At 43.7% G+C, this 22219-nt stretch overlaps 1 protein-coding gene across 1 annotated transcript in view; it reads left to right on the forward strand.

The window, feature by feature from the left end:
• Positions 1 to 22219, forward strand: part of DGKI (diacylglycerol kinase iota) — a 1086779-nt gene that overhangs the window by 1048956 nt on the left and 15604 nt on the right. The window contains exon 28 of the mRNA XM_033957757.1: positions 4598 to 4697. Coding sequence (XP_033813648.1) covers positions 4598 to 4697 — 100 coding nt within the window. The remainder of the gene's footprint in view (positions 1 to 4597; positions 4698 to 22219) is intronic.

The following is a 22219-nucleotide window of genomic DNA, read 5'->3' on the forward strand; positions in this document are numbered from 1 at the left end:
AAGCAAGGTAATCAAAGCTGTATTAGTATGGTTGGGAAAAGCACCGTCTCGCAGAACTGCACTGTAATAATGTAAAAGGAGCTCTAGCAGAGAAATCTGCAACACTTTAAAAAATTCTCTGGAGAACCTATTTGAGCACGGTGCAGAACCCAATTTAAGAGAAGTAATGGCCTTTTGAAACTCCTTAGCAGTTAAAGGAGAATTTAGAGTGTCCAATTGTGCTTCGGAAAGCCTAGGAAGCTGGGACTGTTGCAAGAAGTCTTGAAGGACCTCCTCAGAAGGGGACTCCCTCCGGCATACAAGGATGTAAAAAATTCCTCAAACAGATGAGAAATTTGTTCTGGCTGAGATTGCAACCCACCAGAGGAATCCCGGATCGCTGTGATGTGTCGGGACCCTCCCCAGGCCTTGTTGATCTGCACAAGCAACTTAGTTCCCACTTTTATTGCCATATCTAAAAAAGTTCACCTTTCTATACACCAGCATGCGAGAAGTACGTTTGTGTATCATGGTATCCAGTGTTAACTGAGTGGCCCGCAAAGCCTCACGATTAGCCTGAGAAGGAACCTTATATATGCAGCTTTAACCGGCAAGACCTGTCTTTCTAGCCCCAATATACCAGTGGCCAGCCGTTTGTTGCAAGCACTGACAAAAGCTATTATATCCCCACGGAGCACTGCTGTACCAGCAGAAAAAAACAGCAAAGGGTCCTGAAGATGTTGTGAATTGTGGGTAACGTAGTCATTCCATTTAGAATGCAAATACTTCCAAAAATGTGGGTCTTTATACAAATAGGCAAGAAACCTCCACCCCCCTCTGCTGATGATAATAAGTCGGGGAATCCAAATCTACCCATACTATGCAGTGATCAGACATCTCGCTCATCGTCACTGAAGAAATCAGAGAAAACAATCCCTGTTGAACAAATATATAATCCAGGCGGGAGTAAGTGCCATGTGCCCTGGAGAGGTGCTTATAATCCTGCTTCCTCGGGTGAAGCGATCTTCATGTATCCACAAGATTTAAAGCCGTAGTAAAGGACAGCAAATCATTATGCTCCCCCTCTCCTCCAGAAGGAAGTCCCGTGGATCTAGGCAATATCCCGTCTAAGCTAGGGTCCATAACCAAATTCATATCCCCCACCACGATTACATTATCCAGCTGTGTGGTACAAAGACGCAACAGATCTCTATAAAACCGCTTATCTCTGTATGCAGAGCCATTTACAACCAACAAAGTTAGAGCTCGCCCTCTCAGGTTGAGGTTTAACAAAAGCTAACGTACCCGAGAATCTTTCTGCAAAAGTGTAACTGTACTTTGTAGTGATTTCCGCAGCAGAACTGCAACACCCCCATGTCTATCCCCAGAAGATGAAAAGTAAACTTCTCCCACCTAGGAATGCTGCAATTTTAAATGTTCTGAGTCAGAAAGATGCGTCTCCTGGAGACAAGCAATATCCGCCCTTTGGCGCTGTAAAGCTTGAAGTATTTAGTGTGCTTTACCAACAAAGTAATGCCCCCCATGTTCCAGGAAACAAGCTTGGTGGTATTAACACTCGGGGGGGGGGAGGGGGGGAGAGGGAGCTAAGAAGGGTCTACAAGAGAGACCCATCAAAACCGGGGAGGGTCACCCAGCCCTCCCCCTCCCCCTCCCCCAGCTGCGAGAAGAGAAAACAAACCACAAAGCCAAGAAAACCTAGAAAATAAGGATCAAAAAAGTGAAAGAAAAAAGAAAGCAGTATAACCAAAGAAAACAGAAACACAAAAAATCCATCCCCAAGCCCACCCTCCCAAACCTCACAACCCAAGAGGGCCATGAAGGTTGCAAAACCCAAATAGGACAGCATTAAACACGCTGTAAAAGATTCACATGGACGCGCAGGTCCCCACTCTGCACCACTAACAAGATCATCAAGACCTATCAAAACATAAGATAGGAGGCAGGGTACCACAAGCAACAGGCGTACCACAAAAACGCTCTTAAAGTAAATACACAGCATAGGAACATAGGCAGACCAATAGGACAGGTAGCTCATGTGTTCAGGGTATTCAACATGACCTGCGCCTTTTCCACTGAGTCAAATATCTTCCAGAAACCATTGAGGAACATTTTCAAAATAGCTGGGTAAAGAAACAAGAAACAATTTTTTTTTTTCTGCTAAAGTAGCACAAAGTGGTTGAAATCATTTCCGACAAAACTGTAGTGCTGAAGAATAGTCCTGAAAGATTTGTATGCGATGGTCCTCATAACTTAAGGCATCCCAGTGTTTTCGGTATTTCCTAAGCAAAGTGGAGGTAATTGTGCACTTTGACTATAACAGCACGCGGCCGATGTGCTCGTTCAAAGCATACAGGGCCCATGTCAGCAGGCAGTGGTAACTTCTACTGTAGCCAGGAAGTAAGAAGGGAGCCCAACTGATGATCTGGCAACATTTCTGGCACTCCCCCCAGAATGCAGGTTTCCCCTTCTGGAGCAATTCTCCAGATCGTCCAATTTGGTGGCCTGTTCAGCGAGCTAATGCTCTAATGCTGTGATTGTGGGGGCTGTTGCCAAGATAGTCTTCATGCATCGAAACTCAAGTTTCCAGCTCCCTTGTGTATTGAACTGTGTCCACCAGCAAGGATTCCACTTGCCCCCAGTTGACATGAAAGTTTTTCCAATTGTGGTATATAAATTGTTATCATTATTATTCACCCTTATTCCTTGTTTGTAAAAGTTGTCATTCCAGAAATGTAATGTGAGTAAACAAGTACCATTTTGCTAGAATAAGCAGCAAAGTCAAATATTTAATACTTGACAATCTCCCCATTTCCAATCGTGACATAGTCTGTGTCTTGGGGGTACAGTTTACATTACATTACATTTATGTCTTTTATCCCGCCAATACCTTTCAGTTCTAGGCGGTTTACAACAAGAAATTAGCCTGGGCATTCCCAGGGAGATTACAAGGTTGATAGCTATAGTATGCGTCGGGATCTGGGAATGGTCGATACAGTTTGGTTAGATCATTTGACAAATTTCTTGAATAGTTTGACACACATCACACTTTTACCCCTCAAATTAACACCCTTTTTTATGCTTTTTGTCACATCCATTCTATCAAGTCCCTTCTTACATCCTCCGTATTATGTTTTCTAATCCTCACCCTGGTCATCTCATGAATTGACTACTGTAATTCCCTTTATGCTGATTTATCACTCGGATCCATCACAAAAATGTAGCTTATACAATTCAAAGCACTGAAGTTTCTCTATAATTCATGTAAGTTCAATCATGTTTCTTTGTTAATCAAAAAACACTGCTTACCAGTCTCAGCAAGGGTCAAATATAAATATAAAATGTTATTATTAGTTCTCAAGATTCATCTATTAACTCCGATTGGAACTTTCCTTAGACTGGTTCAAGTCCTTGCTTAAAACATTCCTCTTTTGAGATGCCTTTCACTGAATTCCTTCTCATTTTCCTCTTGGACCTGGTCAGGGGTGGGCCCTGTATGATCGCACAGACCATCTATCTACCCTATTCCTTCTCACTGTCCTATCAATAATTGTAGCTCTGCCCTCCTACATGTTCTTCTCATTTATTGTTATTGTACAGTAAACCACATAAATGTTATGTGAAATGTGGTATAATCAAGATTTCTCTTTATCACCTCCTATATCCCAAAACATTCCCTCTTTTCATTGCAGGTCTCCCTTTTGACATTACCACCACCATATCAGATTTGGCTTAGTCATACCCTTGCTACTTTCTTTGATTATCTTGGCCCCTCACCAGTGGAGCTTCTTATCAGATTACATTTGAAACCTACCATCTCTTAAGAAAATCAAAATTCATCTTATTTCGGTTTTCCTTTGACTACTTCAACCTACCTATCCCTCCCCTGATGGCTGGTACTGATATGTCCCCTATTCCTTTGCTTTCCCCCACTCTACCCCATTCTGATTATCTGTTTCTTAATCATTAAACGGCCTTTCATCACTTTAAGTATTTTTTGTATTGTAAACTGCCTAGTGGTACCTTGTGTATTTAGGTGATTTATCAAGCACCCTTAAAAAGAATCTCCCAGATAATAAGCTGGCAGAAGGCTGCACTTTAACTGCCTGCCACTGGTGTTAAACCCAGATATTCAGTGATGGGCCATTTCTGGTATTTGGCATTGAATATCTGTGGTTTTTCAACTAGTGCATGGCCAGTTAAGGTGATATTCAGACTTAACCGGCCATGGCTTAGCAGGCAAAGATAGGCCTGCTTTTTATGTGACCTTATTTGTCCACCAAGCCTGCCTGCTTAAGTTCCAAATGTTGGGAAATATCATGCACATTGAACACATTGAATGCCCCCATTTTTGCTGGCTTTTAAAATTTTTTTTACACTAACTGAGCATTTTCAATGGCAATAACCAGTTAAATGCCACTAAAAATACCCAGTTAGCCACTGAGACATGAGTTAAGTGATTGGCGGCTGTTTCCGGCCACTTAACTTATGCTGAATATCAGCCAGAATATTAAATACAGTAAACCTTGGTGAATGGATTCATTGCATGTAATAATGATTAAAAAAATTATCATCCTTATTACCTCTGTTATTGATTTAGTGGTGAGACAATACTGCATAAGATGACTTCCCATCGGCATAGAGGAGTTTGTCAAGTACTGGTTGATGCGGGAGTATCTGTGGTGAGAAAAGACTTTAAGGTAATGTATCAGTTTCTTTCTAAGGAAAATATCAAATAGAGTAAAGATAATGGAATAGGGTGGAATTTAGACTAGGGCTGCATATAATCACAATTGTGATTTACAAACTTTAATCAAAATGCAACCCTAAAAATAAAAAATTAAGCATAAAATGTTATGAAAAGATAAGAAATGCACAATATAAACTGAAAATTACAAATTAAGGTTGTTTTTTTTTTTACTAAACAGCGGTAGAGGTTTCTATTGCGGGCCAGCGAGGTAAATGCTTAGATGTTCATAAGAATTTTATGAGCGTCGGAGCACTTACCTTGCTGACCCGTGATAGAAACCTCTACCACTGTTTAGTAAAACCCAGCATAAAGAATCTAAAACAGTATGCAAAATAGCTATAAACAGCCATACATTTTTCACAACCTACTTCAAAAAAATAAAGCCTAATTTAGACACAGTGGGGGAAATTCTATAAATGGCACTCTATCAGCTCTTAAGTTAAGAGGGACACACCATTTCAAATGCTATTTAATTAAAATTTAAAGGCACTGGAATCGTGCCTCTGGAGGCGTCAACTAGCGCCTAACGCTACTGTAGGCATGGCTAACACCAGAAATGGCATTAGGCAACAGTAGGTGCCTCCGGAGACACAATTCATGTCAAAGGTAGGCACCAGAAATGTAGGTGTTGAAAACCTGGTCTACATTTCCGGCACCTACCTTTGCTTGAGATATGATTTTCTAAATGGCACCATCACATGATTGACCAAACAGCACAATAGTTCAAGTTAAATTTTCTGTGAGAGTATAGCCCATACTTCAGATTAGAAGGGTGTATATTCTCTTACCCCTCCTAACTCTCTTCACAGTAAATAGTACAAAGTTTATAGATCCTCAGAAGTACCACCTAGCACTCATACAAATTCATTGTGTCAGGCTTTATGCACTACTTCCTCACTGGATCTTCCATACTTTGCTATTAAATTTATAAATACTTTTTCCTCCTTAGTGTATAAATAGTTTAAGTACTTAGCTTAAAACTTGTGGTTATGCTTTCAGAGATTTATACCGCCAACATGTTTCACCCGAAGGGGTTTTATCAAGGCACCATATCCCTTTCTATAGCTTAACGCCACTGTACCCGCCCACTGAATAGTTAATTCATGATTGACACGTGATCGAAGGCTACTTTTAAGGCAGCCGCCAATAATGGTGCCATTTAGAGAATCTGGGACACATAGCGGGAGGAAGACAGGATCAGCTGGTGACCTACCTACCGGGAGACAAGGTAGAAGATATAGTGAGCCGAATCAACAGGATCATCGACAGCATGGAAGAGGAAGATATGGCGATGGTGATCCATGTGGAGACATACAACGTGAGCAACAGGAACTACAGCAGGGAAAGACTGAAGGACCAGTTCCAAATGCTAGGAGGGAAACTAAAGACCAGAATGCAGAGGGTCGCATTCTCAGAGATCCTGCCAGTACCCAGGGCTGACGAGAAGAGGCAGATGGAGCTGCAAGCAGTCAACACGTAGATGCGACGCTGGTGTGAGGAAGAAGGATTCGTGCGCAACTGGACAACATTCTGGGGGAAGAGCAAGCTATTCAGGAGGGATGGACTCCATCACAGCAGAGACGGAATGAGGCTACTTGCAAGCAACATCAAGAGAGAAATTGAGAAGTTTTTGAACTAGGAAGGGGAAAGCCGACAGTTGACCAAGAGTATACCCAGAGGATACCGTGCAAGAAGATAGCGGGGAAGACTCACTGGATCATAAGCAAGTCAGAAATCCTGACGGATCAAAAGGGACACAAGAGGGAAGGAATTGCAAGAAAGTAACAGGCCGCAAACTCAAGTGTATGTACACAAACACAAAAAAACCTAAGAAATAAGATGGGGGACTTGGAAGCTATGGCACAAAAAGATAACATTGATATCATTGGCGTCACAGAAACATGGTGGAATGAGGAAAATGCCTGGGACACTGCTACCGGGATACCAGCTATACCGCAGAGACAGAGTAGGTCAAAAAGGTGGGGGTATTGCCTTATACATCAAAGAGGGAATTGGGTCTACCGGAGAGAACACGCCAGAAAAGTAAAATAAGGTAGAGTCTCTATGGGCCAAAATTCTGGGAACAAAAGGAACAGAAACGAAGATCGGCATCTACTATCGACCCCCCAGGGCAGTCTGAAGAAATTGATGGAGAGATGACAGATGAGATTAAATGCAACTGCAAGGGAGACAACGCAGTTATCATGAATGACTTCAATTATCTGGGGATAGACTACAACCTAGGGACCTCCGGCTGTGGTAGGGGGGACCAAGTTCCTGGATGCTGTAGGCCATTGTGGATATCCTGAAAACCTAGCCTACTAGTAGATCTCGAGGACCGGACTTGGGCAGCCCTGCTGTAGGCGATTGCTTTCTGGAACAACTTGTCAAGGAAAATACGAGAGGAAATGCAATTCTAGACTTAATTCTAAATGGACTATGAGGACCGGCGCAAGGTATAGAAGGGATGCTGGGAAGCAGTGATCACAACATGATCCGCTTCAATCTGGAAACGGGGCAAAACATCGATCCAGAATGTCGGCCATGACGCTGATCTTCCGAAAAGGGAATTACGAAGGAATGAGACTCATGGTGGGGAAGAAGATTAAGAAGAGGATAAGCATTGTAAAAACGCTAGAGCAAGCATTGTCCCTTTTTAAGGACACGGTCACCGAGGCACAAAATCTATATATACCGCGTATCAACAAGGGATCCAAGAGCTAACTGTAGCGGGCTCACTGTAGCGGGTGAAGGAAGCAATCAGAGACAAGAAGACTTCGTTTAAGGAATGGAAAAAGTCAAAAACGGACAAAAACTGGAAAAAGCACAAACCATATCAAAGCAGGTACCACAAGGCGGTAAGAGAGGCCAAAAGAGACTACGAGGAAAAAATAGCCAAGGAGGCAAAAAACTTTCAAGCTGGTCTTTCGATATATTAAGGGAAACGACCCACGAAGGAAGCGGTGGGGCCATTGGATGACCATGGAATAAAGTAACATAGTAACATAGTAGATGACGGCAGATAAAGGCCCGAATGGTCCATCCAGTCTGCCCAACCTGATTCAATTTAAATTTTTTTTTTTTTTTTCTTCTTAGCTATTTCTGGGCAAGAATCCAAAGCTCTACCTGGTACTGTGCTTGGGTTCCAACTGCCGAAATCTCCGTTAAAACCTACTCCATCCCATCTAAACCCTCCCAGCCATTGAAGCCCTCTCCAGCCCATCCTCCCCCAAACGGCCATATACAGACACAGACCATGCAAGCCTGCCCAGTACTGGCCTTATTTCAATATTTAATATTATTTTCTGATTCTAGAACCTCTGTGTTCATCCCATGCTTCTTTGAACTCAGTCACCGTTTTCCTCTCCACCACCTCTCTCGGGAGCGCATTCCAGGCATCCTCCACCCTCTCCATAAAGTAGAATTTCCTAACATTGCTCTTGAATCTACCACCCCTCAACCTCAAATTATGTCCTCTGGTTTTACCATTTTTCTTTCTCTGGAAGTGATTTTGTTCTACGTTAATACCCTTAAAGTATTTGAACGTCTGAATCATATAAGAACATAAGAACATAAGCAGTGCCACTGCTGGGTCAGACCACAGGTCCATCCCGCCCAGCAGTCCACTCCCGCGGCGGCCCAACAGGTCACGACCTGTCTGAATCACCTCTTGGTTTCAGTACCCTACGATCCCTTTGTCCCTCAGGAATCCGTCCAATCCCTGTTTGAATCCCTGTACTGTATTCTGCCTGATCACTTCCTCCGGGAGCGCATTCCATGTGTTCACGACCCTTTGGGTGAAGAAAAACTTCCTTGCATTTGTCTTGAACCTATCCCCCTTCAGTTTCTCCGAGTGCCCCCTCGTACCTGTTGTCCCTCTCAGTCTGAAGAACCTGTCCCTATCCACCCTCTCTATGCCTCTCAGGATCTTGAAGGTCTCTATCATATCTCCCCTGAGCCTCCTTTTTTCCAGAGAGAAGAGACCCAGCTTATCCAGCCTCTCGGCGTATGGGCAGTTTTCCAGCCCTCTTACAAGCTTTGTTGCTCTCCTTTGGACTCTCTCAAGTACCGCCATGTCCTTCTTGAGGTGCGGCGACCAATACTGAATGCAGTATTCCAGTCCCTCCCCTGTCTCCCCTGTCCCTCCTTTCCTCTAGGGTATACATATTCAGGGCTTCCAGTTTGTCCTCATACGTCTTCTGGCACAAGCCTCCTATCATTTTCGTTGCCCTCCTCTGGTCCGCCTCAAGTCTTCTTACGTCCTTCGCAAGATACGGTCTCCAAAACTGAACACAATACTCCAAGTGGGGCCTTAGCAATGACCTGTACAGGGGCATCAACACCTTCTTCCTTCTACTGGCTACGTCTCTCTTTATACAGCTCAGCATCCTTCTGGCCGCAGCCACTGCCTTGTCACACTGTTTTTTCACCTTTAGATCTCAGACACTATCACCCCAAGGTCCCTCTCCCCGTCCGTGCACAGGGCCGCCATCAGGGCAGTACTACAAGTCCTGCATTCAGGGGCCCGGAGCTGACAGGGGGCCCGGGCTCCCCCAGGGTCACAAGCATAGTCTCCTCTCCTTCTCCTTATCTGCCATGCCGCAGCACAAAGCCGAATGGAAGTCTTCCCGATGTCAGCGCTGACGTCGGAGGGAGGGCTTAAGCAAAGCCCTCCCTTCCTCCGATGTCAGCGCTGATATCGGGAAGACTTCTGGTCAGCTGCTTGCGGCAGGGCAGGTAGGGAAAAGGCAGTCGTGTACCGAAGGGGGGGGGGCAGTCCGCCCCGGGTGCAGCCATGGGGGGGAGTGTTCACAGCCGGTCAGGTCCCCTTAGCCTTGTGGCGCTTCCCCCGACCGACCGACAACAGGCCTGGCCGACAAACCTCCCTGTTCTGTAGCAGCGAATCTAAATTATCTTCTTACAGCAGCTTCAATACTCCAGCTGCTGTAAGAAGGTAATTTAGATTCGCGGCTACAGGGCAGGGAGGTTTGTCCGATCGGGCCTGTTCTGTTGTCGGTCGGGTGGGGAAGCGCCACAAAGGTAAGGGGCAGGGAAGGAGAAAGGGAGGAAAGGTGGAGTGGAGAAGAAAAGACGCTTAAGGGAAATGGGTAAAAATGAGGGGGGAGAAGGCCGCTGAAAGCACTGGGGAAGACAAAGGAGTGGAGAAGGACGCTGAAAGAACATGGGAAAGACAAAGGGGTGGAGAAGGACGCTGAAAGCACATGGGGAAGACAGAGGGGGGAGAAGGATGCTGAAAGGACATGGGGAAGACAGAGGGGGAGGAGGACGCTGAAAGGACATGGGGAAGACAGGGGGGAGAAGGACACTGAAAGCAAATGTGGAAGACAGAGAGGGGAGAAGGATGCTGACAGGACATGGGGAAGATGGGGGGGAGAAGGACGCTGAAAGGAAATGGGGAAGAGAGAGTGGGGAGAAGACACTGGCAGGGAAGAAGACAGAGATGCCAGACTATGGGGGGAGCAGAGGGAAGAAGATGGGTGCCAGACCAATTTGGGAGGGGGGAGAAATGGAGAGGCACAGTAACAGAGCAAATGGAAGACGCAGAAAGAAGAGAGACAGTGGATGGAAGGAATTAAATGAGAACATGAGGAAAGCAGAAACCAGGCAACAAAGGTAGGAAAAAAATTCTTTTTTTTTTTTTTTTTTTGCTTCAGGATAAAGTAGTATATTAGTTGTGTTGATAAAAATTTATATCAGAATGTATACCAAATAAATTGAATAAAGGTTTTAGTAGCTGGACATTCTGATTTATTTAATTGAATTCCCTGTTATATTTAGTTGATAAAAATTTATAAACATTAGAGGCTCTGGTAGAAACCCGTTTACAAAGTATGTATTCTTCCCAATTAATATTTCCAAATTAATAAAGTCTTTTTGCTTATTTTTAAATGGGTTTCTACCAGAGCCTTTAATTCAGTAGCATAATTAAATGAAATAACTATTTCTATAGTTTATAGGGACGGAGGGGATTCCTCGCAGGAACGGGCAGGGACGGAGGGGATTCCTCACGGGGACGGGTGGGAGTCCTCAAGGGGACGGGTGGGGACGGGTGGGATTTCTGTCCCCGTGCAATTTAAACATGCACCTTTCTTCCTCCATCCCATAACACACACAGCCTGGTGGTGATGATTATCAGATTGATTCATGAATATATAATGATGTTATGAGTGTGCACCTCTTCCTTCCCATCCTCCTTAGCATGTCACATACAGCATGTTATATTACACAAAGTCTGTGTAATGTAACATGCTGTATGTGACATGCTGAGGAGGATGGGAAGGAAGAGGTGCACACTCATAACATCATTATATATTCATCCATAGCTGCATGTTAATGATGTGCTTATATGCACTTATTTATCATCATAACATATACATCATAAACTCAATTTCATACCCAATACAACCTACACTAAAATTGCTAGGAATCACAATTGACAGAGGCTGCACCATGCAACCCCAAATTAACAAAATAATAAAGACATCGTTCATGACCATGAGAAATCTAAGAAAAATCCGAACATTCTTCGAAAAGAAGCAATTCCTACTATTGGTACAATCTCTTATCCTTGGGATGATAGACTATTGCAACATACTATACCTACCTTGTCCCATGACCATGATGAAGCAATTGCAGACAATACAGAATACAGCCCTGAGACTTGTATATTTCCTTAAAAAATATGATCATATCACAGAGGCATACCATGACTCGCACTGGCTTCCAATAGAAGCGAGAGTACACTTCAAATTCTACTCAATGGAGAGAGCCCAACCTACTGGAATAGCCGACTAAATCAATCCTCCTCAATCAGACACAGAAGATCCCACTCACTTTTCTCTCACCCATCATCCAAAGATGTCAAACGAAAAAAACTTTATGACAACCTAATAGCCTCCAAAGCAACTAAACTGAACAGAAAAATCACTACTCTGTTATCTTCGACTTCAGACTACAAAGCCTTCAGGAGAGATATTAAAACCATACTCTTCAAAAAACACATAAAACCTATCCAGCACAACCAATCCCAACCAAATATCTAACACTCTATTTACCCTTAGATCTCTCTAATACTCTTTTATCTATCAAACGTTATCTAAAACCCATAATTTCACCCTATTCTTATCTTCTAAAGACCTCCATTTCCCTTTGGTAACTCTTTACCCAATGTTTATTACCTTAAAAAATTCTATGTCATCGCTTATTCTATTCCTTTTAATTTGAATGTAATTCTTGGTTTTAGTTTGAATGTAATCCGCCTTGAACCGCAAGATAATGGCGGAATAGAAATCACTAATGTAATGTAATGTAATCATCATTAACATGCAGCTGTGGATGTGTAAGGACAGGCTGAGGAGGATGAATGGGAAGGAAGGAAGGTGCACATATCAACATATCATACATTTTTAACATGCATGATGCAGCTATAGGCAAGCTGAGGAGGATGGGATCATACAGATGTGTATGTTCAGATATGCGCTCAGATGTGTATGTTTAGATATGCGCTCAGATGTGTGTGTTCAGATATGCGCTCAGATGTGTGTGTTTAGATATACGGTCAGATATGTATGTTCAGATATGTGCTCGGTCAGATATGTAAGGGCTAGCAGACACATTAATTATTTTGTCAGATCAATCAGTTCTGATCAATTAAATAATCGATTGTAAATAATTTTGTACATTTTTATTAATCCGTTTGATCAATATCGATCGGAATTCTTTTTCTGTTCGAAACGTCGGAGGTGATAAATGGAGTGCCGCAAGGCTCCGTCCTGGGCCCGATCCTGTTCAACATCTATATAAGAGACTTGGCAGAAGGGCTCCGAGGTAAAATAACATTATTTGCCGATGACGCCAAACTGAGCAATATGGTGAGCAAAAGCACAACAGACAATTATTCAATACCAGATGACATGATGAACGACCTACTTTTACTGGAGCGCTGGTCTAGGTCCTGGCAACTCAGTTTTAATGCCAAAAAATGCAAAGTCATGCACCTGGGCAGCCAAAATCCATGCAAGACTTACACCCTTAATGGCGAGATCCTAACAAGAACTGAAGCAGAACGAGACTTAGGGGTGATCGTCAGTGAAGACATGAAGACTGCAAATCAAGAGGAGCAAGCTTCCTCCAAAGCAAGGCAAATCATAGGTTGCATACGCAGGAGTTTCGTCAGCCGTAAACCTGAAGTCATTATGCCGTAGTATAGATCCATGGTGAGACCGCACCTAGAGTACTGTGTGCAATTCTGGAGGCCGCATTACCGTAAGGATGTGCTGAGACTGGAATCGGTCCAGAGAATGGCCACCCGGATGGTCTCAGGACTCAAGGATCTCCCATACGAGGAGCGGCTAGGGATGTTACAGCTCTACTCACTCGAGGAACGTAGAGAGAGGGGAGATATGATCGAGACATTCAAGTATCACACGGGCTGCATCGAGGTGGAAGAAGATATCTTCTTTTTCAAGGGTCCCACAGCAACAAGGGGGCATCCGTTGAAAATCAGGGGCGGGAAACTGCACGGTGACACTAGGAAGTTCTTCTTCACTGAAAGGGTGGTTGATCGCTGGAACATTCTTCCACTTCAGGTCATTGAGGCCAGCAGCGTGCCAGATTTTAAGGCCAAATGGGATAGACATGTGGGATCTATTCGCAGAGTCAGGTAGGGAGGGTCATTGGGGTGGGCAGACTAGATGGGCCGTGGCCCTTATCTGCCGTCTATTTCTATGTTTCTATGATGGTATCCGATTAGAGCAGCTAATCCTGCAACAGAGACCTCCAGTGGAATTGTGATCTACTTCTGGCCTACAAAGGTCAAAAGAAATCCTTAACTGAGATTTTACATTCAAAAGTGAATTATAGCTACTAGCACTATTATTTATTAGTTATTTATTATGCAGATGTTTGTTAGTTTGTTATTAGTTCAGTATTAGACATATGTTAGTTTAGAATAGATAGGTATAGATTAGTTTAGTTTAGTTTAGGTTAGGGCCCTGCTGAAAGAGTCTACCTTGACGTGGTTGCAGGCTTACAAATCTTTTGGTCAAAGAGTGCGGTGACAGAGAAAAGTATGTGTGTATTCGGCCCATGGAAGGGGGGGGGGGTGTCGGGGGAGGGGGAAGGGGTGCGTGGGAGGCCCAATAGGATTGCTCAGTAAGGGGCCCAGAAATTTCTGATGGCGGCCCTGTCCGTGCATATCAGCTTCTCACCTCCCAGCATATACGGTTCCTTCCGATTATTAATCCCCAAATGCATTACTCTGCATTTCTTTGCATTGAATTTTAGTTGCCAGGCATTAGACCATTCCTCTAACTTTTGCAGATCCATTTTCATATTTTCCACTCCCTCTTCGGTGTCTACTCTGTTACAAATCTTGATATCATCTGCAAAAAGGCACACTTTTCCTTCTAACCCTTCAGCAATGTCACTCACAAACATATTGAACAGGATTGGCCCCAGCACCGAATCCTGAGGGACTCCACTAGTCACCTTTCCTTCCTTCGAGCGACTTCCATTAACCACCACCCTCTGGCGTCTGTCCGATAGCCAGTTTCTAACCCAGTTCACCACTATGGGTCGTTTGGCACAATTTACCTTTTGTAAAGCAATGTTGCCTCAGATTCTGTAACCCATTAGATTCAAGGAAGTACACTATCCTTTCTTTCAGCAACACTTCCATTATTTTTCCAACAATTGAAGTGAGGCTCACCAACCTGTAGTTTCCCATTTCATTCCTGTGACCACTTTAGTGAATAGGGACCACATCCGCTCTCCTCCAATCCCCAGGAACCACTCCCGTCTCCAGAGATTTGTTGAACAAGTCTTTAATAGGACTCGCCAGAACCTCTCTGAGCTCCCTTAGTATCCTGGGATGGATCCCGTCTGGTCCCATCGCTTTGTCCACCTTCAGTTTTTCAAGTTGCTCATAAACACTCTCCTCCGTGAACGGCTCAGAATCTACTCCATTTTCTCATGTATCTTTGACAGACAATCTCGGTCCTTCTTCAGGATTTTCTTCTGTGAACACAGAACAGAAGTATTTGTATAGCACATTTGCTTTTTCCTTATCACTCTCCACATATCGGTTCCCAGCATCTTTTAGTTTAGCAATTCCATTTTTCATCTTCCTCTTTTTTACTAATATCTGAAAAAAATTTTGTCTTCCTTTTTTACATTTTTAGCTATTTGTTCTTCCGCCTGTGCTTTCACCAGACATATCTCTCTCTTGGCTTCTTTCAGATTCACTTTCTGCACTGCTCTTCTTGGGTTTTTTTATATTTCACAAATGCCAACTCTTTCGCCTTTATTTTCTCCGCCACTAGTTTGGAGAACCATATTGGCTTCCTTTTTCTCTTGTTTTTATTTATTTTCTTCACATAAAGATCCGTAGCCATTTTTATCGTTCCTTTCATCTTAGACCACTATCTTTCCACTTCTCTTATGTCCTCCCATCCTAACAGCTCTTTCTTCAGATACTCTCCCATTGCATTAAAGTCCGTACGTTTGAAATCTAGGACTTTAAGTATCGTGCGGCCGCTCTCCACTTTAGCCGTTATATCAAACCAAACCGTTTGATGATCGCTACTTCCCAGGTGAGCACATCTTTGGATTAGGCTGGTGCTTAAAGGATCCCCTTCAGTGGCCGTCCTTTCAAGGGTCAGATTCTTTTTGGGATAGGTCTGGATGACCTCTACTCAGATGTTGTGAACACCACCATATGTTGCTCCCTGTGAACCAGTTTTACTGGACGTCGGGAGGGGATCATCATTCTTTTCGTTCCTTCTGCAGGTGTTGTTAGGGCTACAATCACATTACCCCAGTTCCAATTCCAGGCATCTTCAAGTTCCTGTGCAGTGGTTATGCCTCAAAAAATAAAAAAAGAAGAATGTGCCGATGTTGCCTGGGTGGGTGTGGTGACAAATCTCACTCGTAAGCTGTCTTCTACCGTTTTGTCAGGAGTGGACTCGACTTTCATCGGATATTTGTTAGTCCTCCTTTGCCTGCCTCTGGCTTGGTTTCTGAATTCTGGCAAGTCAATGGCAACAGAGTCCAGGTCTGTGATGTTCTGCAGTGCCTTTTAGTCTTCAAGATGCTGAACCCTGTTCCAGTCCACGAATGGGGGCTTAGGAATCGGAGACATATTCTGGTTCTACATTCGGTAACCCATTTCTTGCGATTTCTCTTTTTCCAAATGGACAACAGAGTACACGGTGCTAGCTGCTTTCTCCAGGGGAGTTTCTAATGTCCTTGGATCTCCCAGAGATTTACTTCCATATTTCATTCTGCCCTGAGTATTGCAGGTTTCTACGTTTCCATGTTCTGCTACTGCATTTCCATTTCATAGCTCTGTCCCTTAACCTCGCAATGACTCCCACACTTTCATCAACATGATTGTAGTTGAGGCAGAATTCCGCCAGCAGGGGGTCCACATCCACCCTTCCTGAGACAGCAGGTGCTCCGGGCTCTATCTCATTGGGTGTACAAAGGCACGGTAGGGACAATAGTGTCTCTGCTGTAGGCATTGTCAAGTTCAGGAAGGGATGCTTAGCATTCTCCCAGTTCCTGGAGTTTCTGGGGCTTCTTTTCATCTCCAGACAGGGTCATGAGTTTCTTCTCAGGGCAAGTAGTCAGAACCTTCATCAGATAGAATTCTCACTAAATTTGCCTAAAGAAAAAAATCAGCTGTGAAGCTGTGTTTTGCAGAAACTGCAATTTCTGATGCAATTCAAGTAAAAACAAAATATACAAAGAATTACAATAGTCCAAGTAAGGAGCCAGAACTGCCTGTGCTAAAATTCTAAAATTTCCTTGGCTAAAGGTAGATATAACTCTCAAGTGCCACAGATGAAAAATAAAATTTCTGTGTAAGTTCATGCAAATGAGATTCACAAGATAGATCTTAATTTGGCATTAATCCCAGGTCCCTAGATTTACTTTCTATCTTGAGTAATCAATCTGATGATAATTTAACAATAGATTTTTTAATTATGCTGGAATCTCCAAACCAAAGTAAATCTCCACACTGAAAGTTTGCATATCACTTCTTCACTGTGGAGTATGATGGGCTTGCATCATACATTCCCGAATTTCCTTTGGAGTTTTCTTCTGCAGGAATAAGAACTTCATGATGGCCTGGAGTTCCACACTTGAAAATTCCACACTTTTCGTTAACATGGTTCAATCAATGATCTGAAACAATATCAAAACATAGCATTACAATTCTACAAATTGTCACTTTGCAAAATAAAACACTCTTTTCAGCTACAGTGGCAAAAATAATGCTTAAAATTTAGGAAATTTGTTGGGCTGAGAACATCTTAGCACCCCCTCGTATATAAACAGAAAATCACCTAATCCTTTTTGTTCTGCAGTCCCTTTCTATAATTTCCTTGATATTCAACAAACAGAGCCAACTCTATCTAGTCCCTCTGTCTTAATAAACATGCCAATTTAATCTTGTAAACCTATCTCCATATGATGAACAAATCTATACCTGTCTTTGTGCTAGATTTACTAAGGCCATGGATTGGATCCGATTCGTGACCGGGGGGCTGATTCACGAAGCACTCTCATGCAAATGAGGGTGATCAGAATCATGCCCCCAGCCGACCACATGGATTGCTCTCCGGTGATCCCGACGCATGCGCAGACCATCTTCTTTGCCTGTAGATGATCTGTGCATGCACTGGCTCTCAACAAGCGAGGTCAAAACGGGAGGGGGGAGGGCTGGAACAGAACACGCTGCAGGGGGATGAGGAAATTACCAATGAAAGCTGCTGGTTACTCACAAGTTTTCTGCCCCAACTCTCCTGCTCTCTGCCGCCCTTCCCCATAGTGCAGCCCCACTTTAAACCCATGGATTAAAACTGCAGGCTCGCACTGCGGGGGAAGGGCAGCAGAAAGTAGGAGAGAAGGAGAGTTGGTGCAGAAAACTTAACAGAGGCAGTTACAGGAAAAAAAAAGTTGGCTGGCTTTTTTTGGCATTTGTTTAAAGGCAGGGCAGCAGAAAGCAGGGTTTTTGCACAAGGCAGAATCAGGGTGGCAGAACAGGTTACTGCAGGGCATCTCCACTGCTGCTACGCAAGGAGGGGAAGAGCTGGATTCCAAAGAAGCATCCGACAAGGGAGACAGGCTCTGGGGAGAGGCATATAGGCAGAATTTCAGGGTGGCAGAGAGCAGGAAAGGACAGTCGGGGCAGAAAGCAGGGCGACAGAGAGCAGAGCAGTCAGAGAGGGCCTGAGCAACTGGTCCTCAGCAGTCGCTTATTTTTTGATCGGCAGCCCAGTCGGTGTCCCTCATTTCTTTTTGTGAATCCCTGCCTACCTATATTTGCATGCCATTCCCCTTCATTTGCATGTGTGGATCAGATCGGGTGTGGATCGAATCTGGGGTAAGTTTAATGAATCGGGTTGGGATCGCTAAGTCTTTTGTCCTTTTATTCTTTTCTTTCTATCTAGTTAACCAAATACTTTTCAGTTCATATTTACTTGATTTCACCAATCATATGTATATTTTTCCAATCAATGAATTTTGGTCAGTTTAACTCTATTGTATTAAGAACATAAGAATTGCCGATGCTGGGTCAGACCCAGCAGTACGCTCCCGCGGCAGTCCTTAGGTCAAAGACTAGTGCCCTAACTGAGACTAGCCTTACATAGACACAGTATTCCAGGTGGGGGCGTACCATGGCCCAGTACAGTGGCATAATAACCTTCTTCGATCTGTTCGTGATCCCCTTCTTAATCAATCCTAACATTCTGTTTGCCCTTTTCTCAGCTGCCGCGCATTGCGCAGACGGCTTCATTGACTTGTCGACCAATACTCCCAAGACTTTTTCCTAGGGGGGTCTCTCCGAGTACCGCACCGGACATCTTGTATTCATGTATAAGATTTTTGTTACTGACATGCATCATCTTACAATTATCTACATTAAACCTCATTTACCATGTCGCAGCCCATTTCTCAAGCGTGTTTTATGTCACGTAGCTGGTCTTCGCAATCCTTCTGCATCTTCAGTACTCTGATTAACTTTGTATCGTCCCCAAATTTAATCATCTCGCTCGTCGTACCAATTTCCAGGTTGTTTATAAATATGTTGAAGAGCATAGGTTCAAGCACCGAACCCTGCGGCACTCCACTCGTGACACTTTTCCAGTCCGAGTATTGTCCATTTATCCCCACTCTCTATTTCCTATCCACCAACCAGTTTTTAATCCACATGAGTATTTCTCCCTCGATTCTTTGGCTCACAATTTTTCGAAGTAGTCATTCATGCGGGACCTTGTTGGCTTCTGGTATGTTGTTTATATTCTCGTCAATAAATACAGATGCAAAAAATGTGTTCAGTTTGTCGGTGATGGCTTTGTCCTCCTTTAGCACTCCCTTTACTGACTATAATTAAGGAAGAAACTAAGGATTTTAAAACTGATGTTGTTATCCATTTGGGAACAAATGACCTGGCCAACAACTCCACACTTGCAGCACAGAAAGCTTTTCGGGAGCTTGGTGAGGGCTTGAAACCTTTTGTAAAGACCTTAGCTTTTTCTGAAATATTGCCTGCATATGGAAAGGGAGAGCAAAGAGTGAAAAACACAGAGGACTTTAATAGGTGGCTCAAAGCCTGGTGTCATCAAGAAGGCTTCAGGTACATAGGAGGATGGGGAAATATATGGAAGGACAAGAAGCTATATTGCACTGATGGGCTACATATTACTACAGCAGGAAAAAGAAACCTTGCAGAGAAATTTAGACAATATGTTTCTAGGCATTTAAACTAGAAGGTGGGGGTGGTATATGTATGAAGAACAATTATAGAGACCACCCCCGGCAAAAGTAAAGATTGCAACATAAACAATATCAGCAACTCATTTCTTAGCATTGCAACGGAAAGTGAAAGGAAACAAAAATGTATACGAAAAAGGAGGTTACTGCTGAAAAATAGCTGGAAAGTGATGACCACAAATGTTCACAGTCTAAGCAACAAAGTTCATGATCTGCAAGACCTGATGTTACAGGCAGATCTAGATATTTTTGCTATCACAGAGACATAGTTCAGTGAATCACATGGATGGGATGCAAACATACCAGGATATAATCTTTTTAGGAAGGACAGAGATGGTCAAAAAGATGGAGGAGTAGCTCTCTATGTAAAGATCAATATCCAAGCGACCGAAATGCAAGGGATCTGGGGACAGGAAGAAGCGATATGGATTGCTCTGAAAAGAGAAGATGGAACTTCTATCTACGTGGGTGTATTCTACAGATCTCCGACTCAATTGCAGCAAATTGATAAGGATCTGATTGTGGATATCCAAAACTTTGGAAGGAAAGAGGAGGTGCAGCTGTTGGGAGATTTCAACCTGCCGGATGCGGACTGGAATGTTCCGTCTGCGGAATCGAAAAGAAGTAGGGAGATTGTGAATGCCTTTCAAGAGGCTCTGCTCAGACAAATGGTGACGGAACCCACGAGGGAAAAAGCGATATTGGATCTGGTCCTCACAAATGGAGAGAGTATCTCTAATGTTCGAGTGGGTGCTCACCTGGGAAGTAGCGATCATCAAATGGTTTGGTTTGATATAACGGCTAAAGTGGAGAGCGGCCACACGATACTTAAAGTCCTAGATTTCAAACGTACAGACTTTAATGCAATGGGAGAGTACCAGAAGAAAGAGCTGTTAGGATGGGAGGACATAAGAGAAGTGGAAAGATAGTTGTCTAAGATGAAAGGAGCGATAAAAATGGCTACGGACCTTTATGTGAAGAAAATAAATAAAAACAAGAGAAAAAGGAAGCCGATATGGTTCTCCAAACTAGTGGTGGAGAAAATAAAGGCAAAAGAGTTGGCATTCGTGAAATATAAAAAAACCCAAGAATGGGAGTGCAGAAAGGACTACAGGGTGAATCTGAAAGAAGCCAACATAAGAACATAAGAACATAAGAACATAAGAAATGCCTCCGCTGGGTCAGACCTAAGGTCCATCGCGCCCAGCAGTCCGCTCACGCGGCGGCCCATCAGGTCCAGGACCTGTGCAGTAATCTTTTATCTATACCCCTCTATCTCCTTTTCCAGCAGGAAATTGTCCAATCCTTTCTTAAACCCCAGTACCGTTCGCTGCCCTATAACGTCCTCTGGAAGCGCATTCCAGGTGTCCACCACACGTTGGGTAAAGAAGAACTTCCTAGCATTTGTTTTGAATCTGTCCCCTTTCAACTTTTCCGAATGCCCTCTTGTTTTTTTATGTTCTGAAAGTTTGAAGAATCTGTCCCTCTCTACTCTCTCTATGCCCTTCATGATCTTGTAAGTCTCTATCATATCCCCTCTAAGTCTTCTCTTTTCCAGGGAAAAGAGACCCAGTTTCTCCAATCTCTCAGCGTATGAAAGGTTTTCCATCCCCTTAATCAGTCGTGTCGCTCTCCTCTGAACTCTCTCGAGTAACACCATATCCTTCTTAAGGTATGGTGACCAATACTGGACGCAGTACTCAAGATGCGGACGCACCATCGCCCGGTACAGCGGCAGGATAACTTCTTTCGTTCTTGTTGTAATACCCTTCTTGATTATCCCCAGCATTTTATTCGCTCTCTTGGCGGCCGCTGCGCACTGTGCCGTCGGCTTCATTGTCATGTCCACCATTACCCCCAAGTCCCTTTCTTGGGTACTCTCATTCAATAACATCCCTCCCATCGTATAGCTGTGCCTCGGGTTTCTGATTCCCACATGCAATACTTTACATTTCTCAACATTGAACTTCATCTGCCATCTCTCTGCCCATTCTCCCAATTTGTCCAAGTCCCTTTGCAATTTTTCACAATCTTCCTTTGTCCGAGCTCCACTAAATAGTTTGGTGTCATCCGCAAATTTTATTATCTCACTCTTTGTTCCTGTTTCTAGATCATTTATGAATATATTAAATAGCAGTGGCCCGAGCACTGAGCCCTGCGGGACACCACTCGTGACTTTCCTCCAGTCTGAGTAGTGTCCCTTCACCCCTACCCTCTGTTTCCTACCCGCTAACCAGTTTCTGATCCATCTATGCACGGCTCCGTCCACCCCATGGTTCTTCAGTTTCCGGAGTAGACGTTCATGAGGCACCTTGTCAAAGGCTTTCTGGAAATCTAGGTATATGATGTCTATGGGGTCTCCTTTGTCCATCTGTTTGTTAATTCCCTCGAAGAAGTGCAATAAGTTGGTCAGACACGATCTCCCCCTGCAGAAACCATGTTGGCTGGTTATCAGAAGTTCGTGTTTTTCAAAATGTTCATCAATTTTTTCTTTTATTAGTGCTTCCGCCATTTTCCCCGGAACAGAGGTCAGACTCACCGGTCTGTAGTTTCCCGGGTCTCCTCTTGATCCCTTTTTAAAGATGGGCGTAACGTTGGCTATCTTCCAATCCTCCGGAATCACACCTGTTTTCAGAGACAGGTTGCAAATTTGCTGTAGTAGTTCCGCTA

The sequence above is a fragment of the Geotrypetes seraphini genome, chromosome 9 (assembly GCF_902459505.1).
Source record: "Geotrypetes seraphini chromosome 9, aGeoSer1.1, whole genome shotgun sequence".
In the NCBI taxonomy this organism is placed as follows: Eukaryota; Metazoa; Chordata; class Amphibia; order Gymnophiona; family Dermophiidae; genus Geotrypetes; species Geotrypetes seraphini.